Source organism: Cyphomyrmex costatus, unplaced genomic scaffold, assembly GCF_001594065.2.
Source record: "Cyphomyrmex costatus isolate MS0001 unplaced genomic scaffold, Ccosl1.0 scaffold97, whole genome shotgun sequence".
NCBI classification, from domain to species: Eukaryota; Metazoa; Arthropoda; class Insecta; order Hymenoptera; family Formicidae; genus Cyphomyrmex; species Cyphomyrmex costatus.
This window is the reverse complement of record NW_017280561.1, coordinates 2040896-2065681: the sequence shown is the minus strand read 5'-3', so window position 1 is coordinate 2065681 and position 24786 is coordinate 2040896. Positions and strand designations below refer to the sequence as shown.

Here is a 24786-nt window from a genome sequence, read left to right as displayed (position 1 = left end):
ATTGTAAAATTAATTTTAATCTCGGAACTAAAGGTATAATTTCAAATGCTGCTACAAATTAAATGAGCGATTGGAGTAACAGATTTGTTGTTAATCCAGCGACCGAAATTTTGTAGTTTAAACCGAACAATTTTAACTACAATAGAACGCTCACTCAAACATTAACGTTGTTGACAGTGCTGCCGCACCATGCCGATCATGTTAACTAGCGTTTACCGCGATATATCAATAATATATAACTTAATTTAAATTTATACTTCCCCTATTCATATTACTTTACTTTATTGTTGATATAGATAAAAAAATTTGTTGCAGTATTAAAATATCCTGTTGAACTTTATTAAAGCACCGATGAGATACTATTTAAGAACGGCCCTGGGCAAATTTCCGTGACTATCAATGGAGCTTCACCGAGAGCGCGGGAATTGAAGAACAATGACGTTATCGACAAATAATAAAAATTTGCGATTATTAACATAAATATTTCAATAAAACGTAAAAAATGAAATTTTTCATCATTGAAGATGGAGAAATGTTTCCTTTTTTTTACCTTAAAAAAAAGTTACATGATCAATAAAAGTACACGAGGTAAAAAATAGGATTAAAGAATAAAAATTTCACATTGTCAACAGATGAATTAAATATATGTTGCTGACATATTAAACAAGTTTTGTAAGAGTTTTCGATATATATGTATAAAGAATAACGAAACTACTGATAGCTCTCGATAGTGATACTATCAAATATCAATATCATATTTCTAATTTAAAGTGATACTATCAAATATCAATATTTCTAATTTTGTATTCTGTAATTAAATTTATATAAAAATGCTTTAAATATGTATATATACACCTACGTAACCTCAGTACAGTTTCATAATTTCGCGCAATATTACAAACGTATCCTTTATCTCTTTTTCATTCGTCAACAATAATTTTGTAAATCGTCCTTCGCGCGAGCTCTGTTATAATTAATTGGCATTTTGCAGAAGTGCAACCTTCCAGATTTCTCTGGAAATTAATTAGCTTTTGTCTTATTATGCAAACCGAGTCGTAAATATTCATTATCACTCTCTTATTATAGGATATAATATTGAAAGATAAAACATTCACACTTCAAGTGTGTGTATTCCGATAAGTTTAAGAGGTAAAGGTCACACAGGTTGAGAGTGAGAGACAGAGAGAGGAAGGGAGGGAGGGAGGGAGTTTATAGAGGGATTAGGGTGTTACAGGACGATATTAAAAGTTACGTGTCAGGGGCGCGCAATTCAGGCCAGACACGTGTGGCTATGATTCAAACTTCATCTAACGAAGGACCGGAAGATCGTTAATTAATTTCGTGCTACGATTAGTTTTCGTGGTTAACTTCGCGGTTAGACAGAGTATTACAAAAATCTTGTACTTTTATCGATGTATGTACACGATTAATTAGATACTCAACTTCCGAAGGAAGTTAATGAGATTAACACAATGACCTATAGGTAGCAATTAGCTAACGTTTCTCAGAAACGGTAAAAATCTCACTAAACGATCTCACTAACAGTAAGCTAACTAAGAGCAAAGATGTCATTTTTTGATGTTAAAATAAAGGCTAGATAATGTCAGCTTGTTACTATCCTGTCACGAAGATCCGTCTCCGTCTTTTTTAACTTTTATATAAAATATAATAAATAAAAGAATAAAGCCACTATATAGTGGCGTTGAAACAGTCTCATATTTTGAGGCAAAGAATATAATGAAATAATAAATTATACTCAATCTTATCCAAGGAAAAGTTATAAGAGAGATTTAGAAAATAGATCTCCCTCCCTCTTAATCTCTGAAAATTTATTTGACAATTTCCAAAGAAAATTCGTTTCCTCTATATATTTTAGGTCGCTTTAATAACTATTTTTGGATCTGGAATATTAAAAAAAATATGGCACAGCACGTAAATTGATCAACGAAATTCTGATGTTTTTAATTCACGGTCGACTATGTGTTTCATGTTACGGAAAAAAAAAAAAAAATGAATACTGCCGTAATTACTTTTCTGTGACGAGGAAATACGCGTGAAAAGCAATTCGATCACTGTGGAAATAAAAGTATTTGACCTGCAATGTGATGTGTCACGTTGTTATCGCACTCTTGGATACGCGAGATCTGAGGTCACGATCATTTAATTGTTTGTCCAATAGAATGGAGACGTAGGGGCTGGAAAATTATTATCCCACGCGTTTATAGAATCAATAGATTAGATAATCGAACATTTACAGATGATGGCGCATTTACAGGTTTAAGCTTGCGAGAGATTGAGCCCATTATATTTGCGTTATGTTCAAATTAGACCGGATATCTGCGGCGAGCAATCGCGCCTCTGTTTTTTTGTTAAAATCCCACGAGAGAGGAAGCTGGCATATTCAGTTGGTACTGATCTTCCTGTATGTATATATATATTAACTAATATACACTCTAATAGCGTTTTCGACTGCAGTAGGTTTAAACCAACCTAGGTTGGATTATGACGTCTATGTTGGTAGTGGAACGTCTATACTATTGGTACGTGTAACATGTAGTCAACTAATAATAGAGCATGCACCGTCATTAATCCAATCCAGATTGATTCAAACCCATTGTAGTCGAAAATATAATTTATACTGTCTAACTGTAATTATACAAGATTATAGTATAAGTTAAGATGAGACAAAATGTATATATATATATGTTATATGTATGTATGTGTGTGTGTGTGTGTGTGTGAACTGAAAGGACGACTTTTACTGAAGTACCTAAATTTTTATCTAGATACAGATAATAATTTTGTTGAAAACCAAAATAATTATATGAGATGCTTAAGCTAGTTGTTATAACTTTTTGCAGTAATTAATTAATTTTATATACAATAAATTATAGCCATAATAACATCCAGTGTTGGCTCTCGAAGACTTTTCTTAATCGATCTACTTCATTGAAGCCTCTATAATTTTTATTGGTTCTTGCAGTATTATATTGCTCATTACGCTTTAATTTTCGACATAAATATTTTGATGGTCCAATAAAATTATTTTCAGATCTACATCTAGCTAGAAATTTCTATAGATATTTCAGTAAATAGTTCTTTCTGCAGGGAGATAGTACCCAAGAAAAACGAGAAAGTTAAAATAATTAATGTCATATTGATCGAATCATGGCCAAAAAAAATGACATACATTCAATAATCGGTTAATATGACGTCAAACTGCCATTAATTTGACTTTCCTGCTCTCCTTGAGTTACATCTCTTTCTCTCCCGTAGAATTTTGACCAAATCGCTCGTGGCAGGACTCTATACTCTCAGCAGGAAAATCGCGAAAATCACTGCTCGTCATCGGCAAGGATGACGCGTCATCACCACCTTCGGCCTTGTCGATCACGTGCGGGCGCGTAATAACGTTAGCAAATGTTGCGCCGCTATTTCCGATTGTCCCGCGACCAATCGTATCTGTGTAACGGCTTGACACGCGGAAACGTTCGCCAGGACGTGATCGTCCTGAGAATGGTGCTCGTCGACAGCGAACGGAATGCAGATAACACCTGATAACGCGCGCGAAGGAAGCTCCCGCAGGAGTCACCAATCGATTTCTGATTCTATACATTCGTCGGACGACGTGTCGTGCGTTTCTGCGAAAGCACGAGTATACGCTTCTCGAACGAAATTATCGAAAACGTGTGGGCCTTGAAGCGCGCGTCAACTTCGTAAATCACTCTACTCGCCGATAATTTGAAGCAAACTTTGTTTGGTAACAAAAGCTGTTTGTTTAACTTAAGCTCGGGAACATGTTAAATATGTATTTATACTTTTAAAAATCGTATAAAAACAATTAGTGGCCAATTCCTTGCAGAGGAAATATCGGCATCAAATCGAAGAATTCACCTAAAATTACAATTCACCCTAACAAATGTTGGAACATTATCGCCGTAGATATGATATTCATGCTTTCACTCTTCCGCGTGTCAATAATGAAATTTTCGAGCTACAAATGTTGGGCCTGCAAATATTTATCCTTTTCTAACTGTATTTATGATTAATCCAATTTTCAGTTAAGCACACGTAAAGCAAGCTTTGCTTACGGATAGAAAGAAATATTAGCAAATATATTGCGAGCTCGTAGATATTACAAATTCAGATGAGAGCACTTGCCAATTTTCGGTTTTCTATTACAAAATGTCACTGTATACGTATATCATGGACAATAAAAATCTGAAAGCTTATCGGAAAGTAATTATCTTCAATAATCTTTGGAATTTTATTTCTTCTTCAAAAGTGTCTGCATTCATATAATAAAATAGCGCACTGAAATATCGATACTCATGACTCTATTCTGCATAATTATACGTACGATTGTATTATAACCGAAACGAGCGCCGCGGATAATTCGAGCATACTTTAATGCGAGAACGAAATCTATATTGGAATATAAATTTGCTGTAGGCGACACGCCGACAATCGTCAGGGAAACGCGGGACTGATGCAGGAGATCTGATCGGACAATAGGCACTATATAGGTACAATAGCATGATTCCGACTAAATTAGATCGGCCCTATCGATTGGTTCGTTGACTCGCAACAAACTTGTCACAATGCGGAGTCTGATGCGACCGTGACTCGTATTTCTGATGGAGCCGCGCGTGACGTCAGAATCTATACGCGACGAAATCTGAGGAGTTCAACGCGGGAACGAGGTGAGACGAGGGCAATCCGTTTTGGACGCGACTTACGAAGCCGAAAGTCCCAAGACTAACGTTCTTCCCGCGTCGAATCTCCAATTTACACGTCGTAAAAGCTCCCACGAAACTCCACCTACGACTTTTACGCGCGATAAGACATTTTTATATTTTATCTTAAAAAGGGTCTCATATAAAATTGAAAAAAAAAAACGCTGCTCGTGAACTACCTAAAAATTATTCGATATTTATATATTTTGGTATTACTTTGGTATTACTTTCTCGTTTCAAATTAAAGTGCGTTTCAAAGTTACCCCGACAGTAACGATAAAAAAAATATGCTTCCAGTAGTATCAATATTGATATATGTTTTTATTACTATTTTTTTCTTTTAATATTAAAGTGCGTTTCAAAGTCGCCTAGACAGTAACGATAAAATAAAGAATACCGTTCCCAATTATATTGATATTCGTATATATATTTTTATTACAGTTTCTTTCTTTTAAAATTAAAGTGCACTTCTAAGTCACTCCGATAATAACGATGAAAAATGATACTCCCAATTATATACACGTTTTTGTATTACTGTTTTTCTTTTCTGTTAAAATTCAAGCGCGTTTCAAAGTTAGTTCGTCAGTGACGAACAATATTGGAGCAATAATGAGATTGAGATGTTCGAAAATCATCTTCAATCAGGACGTTTCGTAAATTTTGTAAAGCAGCACGGAGAGTGTTTGCAACGTGACGTCCAGAGAGTTAATGAACGAGAAGTTTAACAGCGTCATTCATTCAGCTATATAGTAGGTCAATCAGCCGGATCAGTCAGTCGGTAGAGAGACAATCGCTCGTCGTCTCTCGTGATACTCCGATTGCTAAAAAAAACAGAGGCAATGGGGCGTATTGATGTAGGTTTTTCGGTCGCTCCACGCCGAGTCGAGCCGAGAGGGAAAAACCCCCTCGTACATCTCAAATCAATCCCCATCCTCCTCTCTCGGCGCGGCGCCTATATATATCCCGCGTATATCCAGCACCTACACCTACCTACCTACCTATCTACCTACAAACCTACCAACCTACCTACCCTGCAACCCAGACCTATAATTTCCAGGCAACGCACGAGGCCTACACCCTGAGCCCGGAGCCGGGCGAGGACCTGCCGGCGGAGAGTGTCAGGAGGCGGAGGGTGCGCGCACGCGCGTGTCCTCCGCCGCCGTCGCCGCGCCGTCGACGGCGACGTCGACGTTGACGCTGACGACGACGGCGATACGCTGTCGCCGTTGCCGCCGGAGCGGGGGTAGGGGCCTGTTTACAGGATAACAGGATCCTCTTCTCCTACGGTCGCGCCAGTCCATCGTCGCGATACACCACCGGCGTATCAATCGCGGCGCGGCGGCCGTACACCGATCGCGCACACATTCTCACGTACGCGCGCACACGCTCATTCACCACGCATTTATATACACGTACACGCAACCCCTCGGGCGCGTGCCATCCGCGCGAGAGCTCGATCCACATCTCGTCGTGCATCGCGCGCGCGCCACGCGCCTCTACCCGCTTAGTTCCGTTCTGAACCCGCGCGATATTATTGCTCTTTTTTTCACGGCCGCCGCCGCGTCATCATCGCCGCAGCCGCAGCCGCAACCGCCGTCGCCGTCGTCGCCGCCGCCGTGTCTTCTCTTTTCATCACCTCTGCCTCTTCTCGGCACAGAGAGAGAGCCTATGTGCGGTGGTGGTGCTATCGCGCGTTTCCCGATATCGTTCGGCAACAGGTGAGTCACACACTCTCGCGCTCCCGGTCGGTCTATCCGTCCATATATACGATCTATGCTGTCTTTCGTTCGTTTTCTTCGTAATGCGTGCGTATATATACACGCGTGTGATGCACGCGTGAACGCGTGAACGCTGTTCGTAGCGATCTACCCTCTCGCAGGAGAGTCTCGGTGTCTACCTCGCGATCTTCGCGCTCGAGTCTCGGTCGAGTCGAGGCTATGGCCTTGCGATTTCATGGGGCGCGTATAGTCGCGACACGACTGTGTCACCGCATCAGCACGCACTTTTCTGAATATTGTGTTCAACTTCTTGCACTCCCGCAGCAATTTTTCCCAATCGCTTTTGCGCGCACGAGCGCGCGACGGAGGCGGCGCGCGAGAAAAAAAAAAAAAAAATTACGGACGGGAATAACGCGGAGCAGAGGATTGGGGTCACTGGGTAATCCGGCAGGATATAACATCGCCATGGGGCATCGTGCCTCGAAAATCGGGGATGCTATTAGAGGGGTGCGCTCGTAAGCTACTAACGCTAACAGCAGTGCGCTAATATCGATTTACTGGAGCGGATAACGCCCGTTAACATCAATCCAACGAGAACTTATGGCGATTAGGATTTCACGGAACGATATCAATTCTACGGGAGAACGTGGGCGAGAGAGAGAGAGAGAGGGAGAGAGAGAGAGAGAGAGAGAGAGAGAGAGGTGCATCTCCTCTTCACGAAAGGGACAGATAGTTGACGGGAGGAAGAAAGGAAACGAACGCGGCCTCCTGCCGAAGGACGCCTCTATCAGGAATCATATTTCCTGCATGGGAAGTCCTCCGAGAAAGGAGAAAAAGCTTGAGAAATACTAGTTCCTACTCCTTTCGTTCCAGGTCTCAACTTGCACTGTTTCTCGCGTTCTCTCTCTAGCTCTTTTTTTTTTTTTCAATCGCGACCTTTATGCGCCGTTGAAGAGTTGAATGTTATCGTTATTGATGCCTAATGACTATACCTTTTAACGAATGAAGACGTACTCGTGTGTTAGACGTATACGTGTGCGGATAGCTGACAATAAGTGTGCACTCGCGCAACCAACCCGCGAGAATTCTCTAACGAACTATAAATAATTAACGACGATTCCCCTGTCAATCGCGCGCATTGTATTCGCCATCGAGAGCTTCCGGAAAAGAGTACAATTTCAGAGAGCTTGTATTTTTATTGTATATTGAGAACACGAAAATATAATCTCTATTCTTGCCAACCGACCATGAAAGTGCGAAAAATGACTCAAGTCACCCTCGCTCGCAAAGTGCAAAACTGTTCGTTGTAATACGTTTCGAACGATAAAAATAAAAATTTTACAAAGAATAACACAATATTCTATGAATTCTGTTTTAAAGAGAATTTATATGTTTAAAGCCTGATCATGAAAACATGGACAATTGATATTTTGAATTGATAATGAACTCTCGTTTCCTTTTTTCTCTTTTCCTTTCTATTCAATCGAAAGGGATTCTATTATGTATACATACATATGTAAAGCGATTTCGTATTATATGCATTTAGGAACACGATTTCGTTCCTTCTATTCACAACACGTCGTCAAATATGAAAGGAAATAATTCGAAGGGGTTTCCCTTCGCGAAAATATCATTTGCTCCGTTTCTCGAGGTTTCCTTATGAATGTTCAACCCGCGGTTGAAAATAGCGACCGTAAACAGCTAGTTATATATTCTAGTTATTTTACAGCGAATCGATATCGGGATTCTAGGTTCAATATTTACGGGATTACTTAACATATCGGGATGAAAAAGCTTTTCCAAATTAAGCCGCAGAGCTGCAAATGCGCAACGAAACCTCATTCTCGCTCAATTTCAACTTTCAATGTCGATAATTAAAAAGTTGCTGGTGATAGCGATGCCTCGGATAGACTCAATTCCCAATTGAAGAAGAATTTCGTATTTGGACATTTCATACAAAGCGTGGATAAAAAATTTAATTAATCACGAGGCGCAGGGACTTCAAATTAAATCTCCACAAAGAAAAAAAAGATCAATTGCAGATCACACAAAGCATCTTTTAAAAATATAAAGTAAAAAAAAGAAGTTATTTTTACGAAATAAAATACGAATAAAAAGCTATTATTTATACTGGTATCAAAAATAAATTAATTAACATATTAAAAAAACTTCAGCTTCACAAAATTAAATACTCATTATTGAATTCAGGGATTATTCGTAAAATTTCTGTGTGCATTATGCCCTTGTATTACTAATAAATTGTATACGTACTGGACACCTGCAACATGTATGTTTAATAATTTCGTTTAATAATTTAAACATTCTGTTTAATAATTTAAAAATCCCTTTTAATGTTTTTCCGTTTTTCGTTTATTTCAACATAAAAACAGAATAATTTTATACGAACAGACATGAGTATATAAAATTGAATCAAACGATCTACAAATTGCAAAAATTTATCGTTACATGATTACACGATATAAATTATCTATCTCTTCTCTCTCTCTCTCTTTTTCAATTTATATATAAATTCACCTACTAATCCTTGTAATCCCTGAGTTTTCGGTCAAATTTATTATAATTTTCGCGATTGTCTATATTGGAAAAACGATACGTACAGATACACGGATAGAGAGAGGAAGGAACGAAATGGAATTTATTTGAATTCCTTCTCTCGCGAATATCGGAGACTCACAATTTTGCGGAGTGAATTCCTCTCGCTTCGTCTATTTTTCGCTCGATTGCGGCAATTTACAAAAATTTCCGCGTAACAAAGGCCACGATGAAAGTGACGTTTAAAATCAATGTAATTTTGGTGAATCCGATTTCGTGTGTCACAGATACGGGAAAACGAACCTCACGAGGGGAAATATATACCATCATTGTACCATCACAAACGAACATAGAGATTGCTCTCCCGATATTTCGTCATCCTCGATCCCCTCTCTCGTTGAATCCTCTCTTTGACTAAAGCGACGAAATAATGCGGCGACGTGATTTCGATTTGGCAGATAATAAACGGGCGAGGTCGACGCTAATTCACCAAAGGGCCTTCTGGCTGGCTCATCATGTTTGCTAAGTCCAGAGGCAGCAGCACGTCGCCGTGCGACTTGTTTCCCGATCCGATACGCAACATGTACGAGATCGGCAAGCAGTCCGCCACAGCTGGACCGGAGAACGTATGGCGCATATACGATGGTTATCGAAAAAAGGACAGAATGGTAATTAGTCGCAGAAGAACTTCACTGAGGAACACCCCAAGCAGAACAACATGATAATGTCAAAATGACATTAAGATGAACCGGAAATGATTAACAAAATGACTTTCGATGATCATTTTGGAGTCATTTTGACTCCAGTCATCATAATGACTTGTTCTGCTTGGGGACAAGTCAGGAGAAGATCAAGATGACTTTACATTTCGACGTCATGAAAGTCAAATTATTTTTGGTTACAAAATTTAACTGTTTATTATTGACGCTAAAAATCAAAATAAAGTCACTTTGATTTTTTGTTGACTCCAAGGTCGATCCTTATGGGTTCTTTAAGCCATGCTTTTTATATTTTTCTTCTTAACTTCAAATCGATCCCAGGTAGTAAGATATCATCTATTTGACGTCATTAATTAGTCAAGTTTATATGAAGAATGATTAATTAAAGACAAATCTTTAATCATCATAAAATGACGTGGACTTCTCATAACTATATAACGTCATATAAATCGATGTCATTATTTTCATGTTATTAACGGTACAAATAAATAACGTTATTAATTGATCACTAATAATGTCACTAGTACGTCGTGAATTGCGGTCATTTATCCGACATTAATAAGTATGACGATGTATTATAAATACGTCGTTAGGCTGTATTCCAAAATTGATTGCCAGTAGTACTGAATATCTATAGTGCACGTAAACTGCATTCAACGGTGGCAATAAATTTAGAATATAGCCCTCGAATGGGTAAATAAATGACGTCATTATTTCAAAAAGATGACATCAATTATTACATCTTATAATAAATAGGCAATATGAAGACAATAAAACGACCATCTATTGATGTCAAAAAGACTACCTGAGATATCGAAGAACAATTTAGTTAACGATCGATTCCTATCGACGTCGATTGATTTTAACCGTCGTGATTTAGTTTCCTATTTTTCTAACAATATTCAGACAGAGAAATAAAAAGAGAGATGATCGAATCGCGGATTAGATTTGAATTGATCGGATTTGTAAAGTTACTTTTGGAAGGATTCAAATGTGAGAATAATGTAATTCATTCGGTCCTGAATATATGTGATATATAAATGCATGGAAAGAATAATTTTATAGAAGAAGTATCTGAAAATAAATTTTTTAGACTTCGAAGGAGCAAGTCAGTATTAGGATTGTTCCTCGCTCTGATAAATTAAGCTACAATATTCACGAAACGTTGGCATTCTAATAATGGATCTGGACACGGAGATATCTCGCGAAATGTAGTTTCTGTAAAAAATATATCCGTGGAAGCCCGAAGAGCATAAATTTTTTAGACCATTAAAATAATTATGTAAACCGCTCAAGCTGCTAGAATATCAAATTTTTTGCGGCATTGTTCATTATATTTCCTACATAATTATTTTGATAATTCAAGAAAATTATTTTCAGATCTGTATTTATCTAGTTAAGCTCCATCGAGAGAAAAGTGTTTGACATTTGTGAATTATAATTGCACGGATGGTAAAATAATTACAGTTAGTAGTTTCAGTTTTATGATTATTATTGTTGTAATGTTAGTATAATAATAATAATAATCCTATATATTTTATATACAATTCCCTCAAATATAAAAAAATTATACCATAATTTATAATAATTTTAATATTAAAATATAATAAAATATTAATATAATTAAGATATAAATAATGAACAAAATAAACATTTTTATTTAGTAAATGCAATTGCACTTCTAGTGAATACAACTATTGTTTAACATTTGCTTACTATTTATGAGATAATAATATTTAAAAAATACGTTTTTAAATACTAAAAATGTTTTCAAGCATTGCACAACTGTTTGTTTCGATCTAATAAATATATATATATAGTTGTCCTGAAAGATGACTATTATGCAGCATTTCTGCCCTTATAGTAATGCGAGAGATTTTTGTGTTTAAATTCCGACTTTATACTATTCGAAGAACGCGATCATAGCGGGTATAAAAAGGTGAATGCGGGCATTTGTTCGCTTGCAGGAGGTCTCGATCTTTCTGTTCGACAAACGATCCGTGGAGAAGCTGCACAAGCCGAAACGCCGGGAAACGGTCACGGACATCCTGCGCGCGGGCGCCACTCAAATGGAGCGGTACTCGCATCCAAAGCTCCTTCAGGTACGTGCAAACGCAAGGTATTCGAATCCACTCGAGATATTTCGATCAATACACATTACATATATCGCCGTTCGAGCGTTTTCGCGAGCCACTCCGTAGATCGATCACGCGCTATATTTGACCGGCGATGTAGGCGTACAAAGTGGAGGAGTGCGCGGACACGTTGGCCTTCGCGTCGGAGCCGGTCCTCGCCAGCCTGGCAAACGTCCTGGCGTACAAGGAGCAATTGGCAAACACGCTCGCGGCGCAATCCTCGGGCTCGATGGGCAAGCAGAACCATCCACCGACCACCAGCCACCGCTCGACCTTTGTCAAGGAGTACGAGCTGCTCGAACTGGAGGTCAAGTACGGGCTCCTACAGGTAAGCGAGAGTGACGTTGAAGACGAGGGAGGTGCCACTGACGACAGATTCCCGGACAATTAATCGCGCTTTGAAAATATTTAATAGTTTTTTATCCCCATAAGAATCAAAATTCATCTCTCGGTAAAAACTATAGAATTTAGATTCGCTCTTCGACAAAAATTGCGGTTGTGATAAATGTTTACGAAAATCTCGCGTGCATAGTGAATAATATTTTCTGTTTGTGTTAAAATCGGTTCATTGTTAAGTTCTTGTTAAAACTTGATGTTGATTTTTAATATTATGATTATTGTTGAATTCAAACAATTTATGATAAGTGAACAAGTAACGTAAAAATGTGCTTTAAAACGTAAATTTTAAGATGAATTAATAAAATAGAAACGTATTAATTTTCCTAAAAAAATATGCTTCCACAGTTTGTTTGCAAATTGTGTTAGCGTTACATTTTTATGTTAATTTTTTACATAACTGTATTATTTTCTAATATATTCATCTTGTGTTAAATTTAACAGATTTTCCAATTATGCAAATGAAAATGCTTAAAGAAGAAAGATATAATTGCTGTACTTTCTGCTTTGCTACCTTGATTTCTAGAAACATTTCTTGTTTGTCCATATACTCTCGTGGACTTTACAGTCTCAAATCCGGAGCACCGATAATGGGTTTCGTCCATTAGCAGTTAAGTCAGATAAAACAAGAGCACGGGGAAGAGGAACAAAATGATGTGTTTTTAAGTGCTTACACCAGTGTTGTTACAATATCGCCAATTTTTTTTTTTTTTCACATACCTCTCTCCTCTTCTTTCTCTAACCGACACGCGATCGAAGCTTTTCATAAAAACTGCACACCCGTGTGTTACGGTATCACGTTGCGATGATACAACGTGTACATTACAGCACGAAATTAGGTACAGGTAATAGAAGTAAATGGAGAAGAGGCAATTACGATGTACGAGTACGCATGTACGACCGTGACATTGTGCGTAAGCACGGAATCGTAACGACGCGATAACGGGGTCGCGTTGCGGAAAATTAAGTCGAATCCGAGCGCATGCGTGCAACAACGAAAGGGATGAGAGAGGGTGGTCAAAGTGAATTTTCTCAAAAACGAGTTCCTGGCTGCAAACCACGCGAAATCAACTCCATCGCAGCGCGGCAGTGCCCGATGTAGTTCTCATAATAGAATGTACTACGAGGGGGCGTAATAGAATGCTTAATGCCGTCAACCCTCTCAAACCACGAGTTAGACTTGTGCCGCCGTGTAATAGCGATCGCGTTCAGTAACTCAGTTTAATGATACGAATTCGCAATTACGTCTTTCACGAAGAATAATTGTAAATCTATTCGAGCCGTTATACGAAAAGTAAACAGAAATTCGAAATACTGAAAGAGTGAAAAGGGCTAGTAAGTCATTAGATTGACTTTTCACTTTTCGAAATTATTTAGAGCATATAAAAATTAAAAAGGAACAACATCGAAATGTATATGAGACGTTAATAAACATAATATTGTGGAACGAGAAAAGCGAGAGTCCGGTTCAGCTAGCCGGCTTTATGAACTTTTTTATTACTTATGTACTTTTTACAGATCACGGAAGCCCTGTTGTTTCTTCATGGCAACTGTAAATTTCTCCATAGAAACGTTTGCCCGACGAGCATCATTATCACAAAAAGGGGCACGTGGAAGTTATCGGGGTTCGAGTTTATCGGTGAGTCTAATCTCGTCATCCTTCCTACTAAAGATAGAGATCATTAATCGAAGTTTATTCATTTTTAGTCAATATCAACCGTTTTTTATCATTTAATGAAGTATTATCTTTTATCAAATATTGTCCAAAAACAAATACGATCAAGTATAATTTATTCTCTAAGTAAATATATAATGATAAAATTGTGTTAGCAAAGTCGAAGACTAGGAATCGTTAAATCTTGAAACTATCTCTTTGTACATTTTGCGGCTCGTATATACTAATACATTATAAAATAAAAATAAAGTCGATTAAAATAACGTATCGGCTAAACGTGATATTGACGGCTAAAAAAGCAGATGCACGACCTTTTTACGCTGCAGTTTTAGTCAGAATATATTTCGCGCTTGTTAGAGGGTGCCAAGGAAATACCGATAACCGTGCAGTCATGGACGAAGCACATGCCGAAAATGACTCAGCCGAATCTCGATTACATAGGTGAGACGTCGTAAAAGCTGTCGTTAACGCACCACCCACGCTGAGAAAGCCGCTTTCAGTACCTAATGCTACGTGTTTTACGAGTTTTGCAAGATTGATAAAAATCAGATTTATCTTTCGTTAACATTTAACACGTTCTCGATCTTTCATATGAAAAGAAGCAGCTCTCGGTCTATAAATAGAAATGGTTTCTCTATAAACGGAGATCTTGTATAAATATATCTTTATAGAGAATCTCTTTAGCGTTATAGAAATAGGAAAATCAATCGCTGTACAATCGCAAGATGTAAATCTGTATTTTGAGCATGCATACATTAATATTTAACTCGGTTTGTTTTTCGTTTTCCGTATTTCCCTTGTGACTCTCGTATAGCATAAAGCAATCTCGCATTTAACATTAAACGTGCAACGAAAATAGAAATCTAATTATACAGTCGTCACAACAATATGTCGTGACTCTGTTTTATAATCAAAAACATTCAATAAACTCCGATTGAATGTAAAAGCTTCCCGAGTTTGTTCTATGTGTTAAAAAAAATAGACCTGCTTACACGTGCAAGGAAAAAAAGAAAATAAATTCGGGGTAGCGTCAACGGGATCGGATTTATGCGAGAAACTTCATTAACTTCCGAACTTTAGCGATAAAACGGGCTGCCGCTTTTCATTTGACCTGCTTCAATCGAGCTCTCCGAAAATTACTGGAGATATAGCTTTCCGCACGTGGCGATGCGATACGATTTCCTATTTGCATTGTTGATGATCCTTCTCGCACCTTGTCGACTGGGGATTTGTTTGTAACGCGGCCGCGCAACATGTTACAGCGCCGGAGGTACAGCAGAAAAAGCTCGGGAGTTTCTCCAGCGACATGTACAGCCTGGGGATGACGATATGCGCGATTTACAATCAGGGCCGGCCACTGATACAGGCGAATCACAGCTGCTCGGATTATCTCAAGCAACTCGAGACCGTAAGTTAATCCGTCCGCGAGATGCGAACGAGACGATATCCCCCTTCGAAAGCACGCGAAGAAATCATAAGATGATCTTTAGAAGTATTTAACTCTCGAGAGACACGGAATCTTCCTTCGATATACCTCATCGCTCTCTGATACTCGTAAATAAACTTTGTTCCTTTCAGTTGCGCTTCCTCAAGTTACAAGTACACGAAAAGAACTTTTGCTAAAGCGTATAAAAAAAAATTGAGCTAGATACAGATCTCAAAATAATCTTATTAGATCATCAAAATAATTAGGCTTAAATATATTGCTCAAGGAATACATCAAGTTAAGAGAAGGTCAAAACAACTTTTTTTTAACGTAATGAGAAAGTCCAAAAATGGTGATTTTTTTTCTTACCAAATTTGAATGTTTATTGACATTGAGAATCAAAATAAAGTCATTTTGATTTTTCTGCTGACTTTTATATTGGGAGTACAAATTAGTTCGGTCCGTTTTCCAAAAGATGATCGCCTTCAAAGACAATTAAGTCATTTTTTCGAGATGAAATTCGAAAATTGCCTGAGAGATGGGAAAAAGTAGTAGCTAGCGATGGACAATATTTTTACTTAATCTGTTTATTCATTTTGTTTTGAAATAAATGCATCTTTGAACACAAAAAACGGACCGAACTAATTTGTACATCTAATTCCTTGGGGATGAATATTCAAGCCACCACACTTTGAAACGTTCTTTGTTTAGATGGTTTACGTAAAATTATTTTCAGATCTGTGTCCTGTTAAATTTTTAGATTACTCTAGCAAAATTAATCCTTCCTGTTTTTTTCGATGTAATTCTACTGAACGTCTGATTGAAAAGAGTAAAAGTAAAAGAACAAAACGCGAAAAGAAATTCGTTAGATTGTCGCTTTCTTTACCAGCTTGACGATCAAGTTGCCGTTCTTTTGCCACTGATACCGATACCACTTCGGGAAGCTGTGACGCGACTCTTGCACAAAGACCCCAAGCAGAGACCGACTGCGCAAGTTTTGACTATGATCAAGTTCTTTCAAGACCCATTCGTGCACGCTCTGCAATTTCTCGACGTCAGCAAGATGAAGGACGTGCATCAGAAGGAGCACTTTTACACGACAACTTTGAGAGAACTTCTACCGTACATGCCAAAGGTACGGACGTCATGACATTATACATTCGACATGAACTTAGAGTGAATTAGAATCTCGAAGAATTTAAACAAAGGCCCGGAATATCGAATGCTTGAATCTTAATATAGATCATAATATATGTATATTCCTTGAGATGCTTATCGAAGATGCCTTACAATTCTCCTCATTTTATGATAACGGTAATCCGCTTTTTGCTAATTATTCTACTATAATCCCTCGCAGTTCATTTTCTGCATTTTAATGCACCGAGAACATCCTTCCCGTAATTCCGAGCGAACCCAATAGATTTCCGATAGATTATTATGGAGACGTGAAGAAGAAATGTTAAAACGTTTAGTAGCGCAAATGAGATCTTCGAGTGGAATAATACAATAAATTCTCCACGATAAGCAAAAGATTGATTAGCTATAGGCTTTTCTTTTTAACGTCTTTAGACCTGATTTTATTGGAACCATGTTAAAAGAATTTCTTTTAAATTCATTTCAGGGGCACACTTTGATAAATAATTAATACTAATTAAATTTTTTCAAAATTTTAACTATTTTTCCACTATTATTATGTGATTTCAGATGACGTCGATAGAATTAAATAATTTGAACGGGCAATATCTGAAGGGGTTGACACGTTTAGCTCATCGCATTATTTTACAATATAATGCTTTAAATTGCGCTGCCTTGTTTGCACTGCGATCCAAATTCACCTAATCGCACACGCCCGCTTGCGCGAAATGTCGCATGTCACACGAATGTTCCCCGTTTTGTGCAGAAACTCTGGTATCAGCACATCTGGACGTATCTTCATGCGGAGCTGCAGACGCAGGAAGTGCTGTCGGCCGTGCTGCAGCCCATGCTATACATTGTCCAGAGCAGCACGAAGGAGGAATACGAACGGATCGTGTTTCCCACGCTTAAGTACGTATTAGATACAGAACGAGAGCGGAAATGAGCGCGAGACCGCGCGAAATAGGCACGTCTCATCTCACCCTCTCTTCCGTTTCTCTCTCTCTTTCTTTCTCTCTCTTTCCCTCGCTCCCGCAGACCTCTCTTCACCAATCGAAAGTCGATTCAGGGAACCGTCACCTTGCTGGAAAATCTGCACATCATCTTGGAGAAGACACCCCAGGAATACGAACGCGAGGTGCTCTCGATGCTGTACATGTCCTTTGAAAATTCGAACATTCAAGTACGGGTGAGTAAACACAGGAAAACAAGGAAACGCTACTACTGTAATATCGTGAAATAAACAGCGATCCTATAACTGTAGAAATCAAACTCTATAACATTTAAAAAATTGAGTTTTTTCGAATATCTTACTGTCTTATTGTTAGACGAGTCTTTTAACTTTTAAACAAAAGATTAATGATTCTCAAATTTAGAAAATAATAATTTTAAAAAGGGATAATGAAAGTTGGACGCCGATCTCGGCGTAAAATAAATGAATTCAAAATGTAAAAATACATAAATCTGGACATTTTGCGCGCGCGATAAATTGGAACATTTTACACATATATTAAAAAATAAAATTCATGCTCTCAACTGATCAGATCGATTTGGATCGATTTTAAATCGATCCTCCAAATTGAATTAATGTCAATCACAGCCGATTGGTAAACTGAATAAATTATAAATTCTAAGATAATAGCAAAGTGAAGAAAAGAAAAACTGGATCATAAAAATCAGTTTTTAATTCATTTATTTTACGCATCGAGATTCGGTTTTCATTAACTCTTCTTTTTAATTGTTTTCTAATTTTTGACATAAAATCTTAATTTAATATACGTCCCTTGTTGAATTCTATTTTAATTCACTGACACTTTTTTACGATATTTAGAATTTTCGTAGTTCGATAATATTCTTGATCTATACATCTCGATACATCTCTAAACAGTTTATGAATATGCAAGATAACACAAATTTGCAAAGTGATTAAAAAATTTTGTCGCATCAACAATTCGTTCGTTTATCAGACGGCCGCGTTCGTGGCCGTGGCACATGTGACGAATTATCTCGAAGATGACGCTATACGCAATGTGGTGCTGCCGAAACTACTAGACGCCTTCGAAAATAATTCGGCGAATGCTCGAGTACTCATGGATGTGGTTCCATGTATCTTAAGTCGCCTTGAGAAGCAGAAGATCATCGACTGTATTCTTCCGCTGCTCTGTAAAATCAAGCTGCAAGAACCCGAGATCGTCATGCGGGTTGTAAGTAAGTGGAAGTGAAGGCGAACACACGTGGATGTACACGCGCATTTAATAAAAGTCCCTGACGATCAACTGTTGTTTTACCAGCTAAACAATATTAACTATAATTATATTGAATTATATTAACTATAATAATATTAAATGTTCACTCAATTGAAATAAAAACTAAACTGGAGCAAAATTCAATTAAAGCACTTAGAATGTTTCGAATGCAATTTTATCTTTCTATTTTTATCTATTATATAATATTAAGGCAAGCCATTAAAAAAATTCCTACACGGAAAGTTTTGCTGAAGTATTAAAAAATTTAACTAGATACATGTGTTAAAAATAATTTTATTTGAACTATCAAAATAACTATGCACGACGCTTAAACTATTCTTAAAATGTTAAAGCTTTTTCCAACATTGTCATCAACGTTTAAAAGTTTTAATAATTATTTTGATGGTCCCCTCTCCAAGCAAAATTATTTTTAGATCTGTATCTAGCTCAATTTTCAGATACTTCAGCAAAACCGTCCTTTCTGAATATATTCAATTTATTTGTCTCTAGATTGTGACATGAAATGTCTTAGTAACTACAATAATCTCAAGAACTTTATAGTTCAATCTTATTATCTGTCAGTAAGAGAATAGCTATCAGCTAGGGACCGTTTTAATACATAATGTAGCACAATTTGAGATAGAAAAAATAAAGAAAATGAGAAATGGGAGTGAAGAAGAAAAACAGGGGTATAATATCTATCTCCCATAGAGATAGATATTTATTCTAAAAAGAAAGAAATGGTCGTTATAGACACACATTTAATTATTTTCGCCTCTTTCGCGTATTTCAGATATTTACAGGTTAATGCTGACCGACAAGAAATATGGGTTATCAGTGAATTGGATGGCGACGCATGCAATGCCTTCTCTATTACCGCAAACTGTGAATCCGAAGCTGAATCTCGAGCAATTCATACTGCTCCTTGAGGTACTACAGGATATGCTGAATAACATTGAGAGGTAAGTTTCAATTAGCGATAAGATCGTACAGAGTAATACATACTACGTATATACATATATATCAGGTAAACAGGAGTACAGAATAATAATACCCTAGTGACTTAATTAATAATCATTGTGAAAATTAATGAATAATTGTACGCGATAATGACACATAAATTCATTAAAAAGTTTTACAACTCGTGAAATATTAATGAATGTTTACGCATATCCGTTCAGAAGTCATCCAATGTAAAATTTATAAAAAAGCATCTCTAACTTTTTATGTTATTGTATAATTAATTCTTGTTACCGATAATCTTTTTTATCATTGTTGCGATCGTTCAAAGATCTTATTTGCGCCACTTAATGCAATTGCAACGTGGAGTACTCCGTATAATTAACGAATATTGCGGCTGGTAATTAATTAATATTGCGCAACTATCGATCGGTATTAAGCATCTTCATATAAAGCATCTTTAGAATTTTCATAACGCTCACCGCGCACGAGCTCTTCCTCATTTTTTAAATTGCAGAAATCAGAGGAACAAGCTGACGCTCGATAATCTCTCTTTACCAAGTCCCGACAAGTCTCGACCCTTGCGACACCAATACAGCACTGACAACGTACACGTGCCGGCGTTTAACATCCCCAATTTGCGCATCGAGCAACGCAAGACCTCATCGGCCGAGGACATGGCCAGAAAGAATAGCATCGGTGCGAATATTGGCAGAAATATTAGATTCTGTTGTCTTTTCCATCATTATTTAAATGACAATATGATATTTTTCGTGTCAAGAGACGGAATTTTCTCAAATTTCCTCGTTGTTTTGGATTAATTTGTAATGAGGTCTAATGTTTCCTTTTCAACACATCCATAACAGTTGAAAGGGTTACAACTTTTTTTTTTCCACAGTGAAGTAGCACTCTAGTGGACAGTTTCCATAAATATTAGCTAAGCTGAGTGATGATTTAGTAAAAACTTCGACTCCTTCGAGCGACAGGGAGTCCTCGAAGAGATCTGGGAGAAGCACGAGGGATGGCACCATTAAGCTTATTCAATATTTATGGAAACGGTCCTCCAAGGAATTAAGCGATTCCAGTTTACAGGTTCTAAAACGAAATTTTCTCCGCACGCAGGATCCATATCAACGGCATCCGCGGAAAATATGGCGCGGAAAAGTTCGGTGGCTGGTAAGTGAAGATGAACTTTCTTGCTCTCCGTGTAAAATATTTATTTTATTTTTCCTTGGTGGAAGTGTATGATGCGATGCACTTCGAGACGTTTGTAGATCACGTTAACTGAACGTAACGCGTCTGTTTAGCAATGTTCGGCGGATGGTTCAACTCGCCGTCGGCCAACGACAGTAATTTCCTGCGAGTCGCCAACACGTTCACCAACAGACGACTGTCGGACAACACCCTGATGACACCGAAGATAAGGATAGCGCCGTCCTGCGCGAGCTCGCCGGGCGGGACGCCAGGCACCGGCGGCGGCGGCGGCTTGCCGATCCGTCGACACTCCAGCACCGGTCCTCAGGAACGACGCGGGTCCAATATTAATTTATCCCCGCCCACGGTATACACATGATATTCTCCTCGCCTACTGTAACTTGCACGTCGTGAAATGATATCGCCGCCACGCGACGTATAATAAAAAAAAAAAAAAACATATTAAATATAAAAGAGATACATGACATTAAAATTGATAAGAATAATCTAGAACGATTGTCTGTGGTCGTGAAACGCGGAAGAACCGTGTCTCTGAAACGAGAGTCTCTTTTCGTGGGGAATTTTTAACGTAGCTTTCAATTTCGAGAATTAAATATTTCAACGAGAATTAAATATATTGAATAAATAGCACAGGACGCATGAAAGTTTAAACTAGGGTGACCTACTAACATTCTTCGGAACAATCGGAAAACTACCTGCCATCTATAAAAGCGAATCCCTCCTATTGATCACACAGACGGCGTAAAGCAGAAATAAATCGGAGTTGTTAATTGATCCGCCGTGCGGAGTATTAATGCGAGGAATATTAACGCAGCACGCGGGCGGAATCACAAATTAGCGATTTACGCGCAAAGTTTTAATGACCACGAGTTTTAACGACCGAGAAATTTGTTTTCCCTTTTCCTCTCGCGCATAATCGATGCGTAATTTTGGCGATGGATAATTTCGACAGCGACCCGTGTGGCACAGATTATTCCGGCAGTATTGGCAGCAATGTTGCTGCAATTAAGCTTCTATTGTGAATTACAGGTGCACACAGAAAAATACACACTGTATGCAAATAATAATTACTTGTTTCAAAAGTTCATATACCCGCAAGTCATAAGTTCGTCATTCAATCAAGATTATCGAATTAAAACAAATTCGACTTGCATGAAGTCGGTTCTTCGATCAGTTTTATAATGTTCTTCGGAAGAAAATTAATTCTCATTTTTATTTAATACTAACGTAATAATGAGTTTTCTCTGTAACAAGTATATCTTAAGATAACGATCAAGAAAATATTCTTTGTTAAAGACAACCGTGACTTAGAAGGAAGGAAGTAAATCGAGCAATCATTTTTCTTAGCAAATAGAATGATGTTTCTCAATACGTGGGGCCATCCGAATAAACTGGAGGTCTGTTCGCAGGGGGGAATGCCGATCACAAGTAGTAGCGTGCCCTATCTGCTCAGTTCGAGTCTGAACAGTATTCGCGGCTCGAGACGACCGTCCGTATCCTCGACATCGTCGCAGCAGGGGCTCGGGTTACTCCAGCAGGTTGGCTCCAGCATGGTAAGACAACTACCCCCCATCTGCCTGAACCTGAACGGACCACCACCACCACCAACACTCTCTCCATCACTCCAGCTACCGGGACAGCATTCCCACTGACCCTCCGTTACAGTGTAAGGATCTTCACTAAGCCTTAGCTCGGTTCGCGCCTACCGCTCTCTCTCTCCGATTTGATCACCTCCCACGCACCTTGTCCTTAGATTAGATTCTCTCTCTCTACTCTCGATTAATTCGGAGAGACCGTCGCGAAGGCGCGATATCGAAATATTGATCGGAGCGGTTCTCTGCTGGCAAAGAGAGATAATGAAACAGGATAATTTCGAAAAGAGTTTTATTTCTGAGAACATCACGCGTTTTTTCTCCGGCACAAGTAAAGTTTAATAATCTGCTATCCCCAAGATGTATCGATAAAAATCATGTAACATAACGCTCTTTCTAAAGTTACTAAATTATTTTATCAAAAATTGTGAATTATTTTTTCAACACGGATGTTACGAGAGACAGGATGGGTATCTTATCGAGACAGAATCGGTTTTACAAAGGGGATACATTCAGAGATATTAAATAACATATAACCTGCATGGGAACTTGTTTAAAAGAGTCTCCTGTATGTTAAAAGAAAATCCTACCAAAATTCGCGCTTTTCCAAGACCGATCGTCAATGCGGTTCCTCTTTATTGTCGTAAGAAATGTCTCGCGTGCACCTCTATATAGCGCAACGGTGAAGCGTAAAGGACGACTCTCTCTTTCCCGTGTTGCAGTATCAATTCTTCAATAGACAGCCCGAAGCGTGAAGCGCCAACGATCGTCGCTGAACGAAGCTCGGACAAGATCGCGGTGGTTGTGGAGTCTCTAACTAACGCACACCGGTCCCCCTGCACCCTCGGTCAATCGTAAAGAATAAAACAAGAAGGAGGTGAATCGTATGGAGGCTCTCGTCCAAGGATACGTCTCGGCGAACAAGACGCGACGCTGATTCTCTCTTAATTGGCCTCGGGATCCCGGGAAGACGCGAAGATCTCTCTCCGGGAATTGACGATTCGATCTACGTCCTCCGGGAATAGATCCGCGAGTCGGAGGAAAATGGAAAGCGGTAGTTCGCAGTGGATTATTCTGGCCAGATCTGGACCGAGCGAATGCGAATGAAAACGCGAACGTGCCGCACTGGCCTCGGTGAGTACTTCCGTTTACGCTCGTCGAGACAATCGAGTAGAACACAAGTCGTCATTACGTCACAAGTTCCTTATCTTGAAGTTATCCACAATTTTTCCTTGATTTCTAGACGAAATTTCATCATTTTCCCTGATTCTCAATGATACTTGAAAGTTTTTTTTTGTATTTTCGTCCTGATTTGGAAGCTGTCAAATATTTTGTTGAGACATCAATTTAATGTAGCGATGTAAATTAATGTTGCTGATGCACTTTTAAATTGATAAAAAAGTGCATAGGTGTGACGTACGTATGTATGTTAAACCCACTCGAAGCCAAGAATTTTTATTTTCCAGAAAATTTTGCAAAATTCACACTAACTTTTCTCTGATTTTTTTTTCCTGGCTTCCAGTTTTGTGGCAAAATGATCAAGATAACATCAAAATGATTCCAAAAATTAAAAAGTCACCTTTCAATCAATAACGATACATTTCAATGTCTTTTTGATATCATCTGACTTGTTCTACTTAAGTCGCGCTCATTCGCGCTCGCTCGTCAGATCCGACTTAACGCGTGTACAATCTGACCTAATAATATATACGTATACTAACATATACATATAGTTATACACACAATATACTCTTCGCGGCTGACAGGATCGCGATTTGATGGCCGCAAATTAGCCCGGGGGAAACCCCTCCTCTCCCCTCCCAAGTCGGGCTAATAATCACACCGCGTGTATCTCCGTATATAGTGTATCACCCTCGTTACCACGTAGTGGCGACGGAGGGTTCAGGGATAGATCGTTTGGCAGTTCTTGTACAACAGACGTGGAGACTCGCGGGGTACATCAGAAGACGTCGACCGACTCCTTAAAACGGATGCTCGCGAATGCATGAAAATGGGATTAATTCCTATTTCCTCCTATCGATTACCTATGTCAGTAGAAACCAAGTTATTATACACATGCTACCGTTTCCTTTTTATGTCATATTAGTAATTAGGAATGAAATCGCGTTTAACGCTCATAATGTGGCCGTCCGACTTTGAATTTCACTTATCTGGTGCAGCGATCGTTCGCTGTGTAAAATGTGGCTCGAGAAACATCCGTGCTCTGACTTTTAACAGTCAAGCCGAAGATATTCGGAGAGTCGCCACTTCTGATTTACCT

General features: G+C 38.4%; 1 protein-coding gene across 1 annotated transcript; it reads left to right on the top strand.

Moving 5' to 3' along the window:
- The first annotated feature begins 9522 nt into the window (after window positions 1–9522).
- Window positions 9523–23254, top strand: bma (SCY1-like protein bma). The gene is made up of 16 exons (XM_018550329.1): window positions 9523–9675; window positions 11694–11828; window positions 11962–12189; window positions 13776–13896; window positions 14290–14373; window positions 15195–15340; window positions 16248–16493; window positions 17259–17404; window positions 17531–17681; window positions 18460–18700; window positions 19532–19682; window positions 20216–20397; window positions 20821–20874; window positions 21006–21259; window positions 22323–22579; window positions 23228–23254. Exons 1-15 carry the CDS (start codon window positions 9523–9525, stop codon window positions 22563–22565), a joined length of 2535 nt encoding a protein of 844 aa, XP_018405831.1. The 3' UTR covers window positions 22566–22579; window positions 23228–23254.
- Window positions 23255–24786: the final 1532 nt, after the last annotated feature.

What these genes read in the sequence shown, in the direction of transcription:
- bma (XM_018550329.1), top strand. Translation starts at nt 9,523, where the DNA reads ATGTTTGCTAAGTCCAGAGGCAGCAGCACGTCGCCGTGCGACTTGTTT. An exon ending in ATCGAAAAAAGGACAGAATG is followed by an intron (nt 9,676 to 11,693) that starts GTAATTAGTCGC and finishes GTTCGCTTGCAG; the next exon opens with GAGGTCTCGATCTTTCTGTT. An exon ending in TCAAGTACGGGCTCCTACAG is followed by an intron (nt 12,190 to 13,775) that starts GTAAGCGAGAGT and finishes TACTTTTTACAG; the next exon opens with ATCACGGAAGCCCTGTTGTT.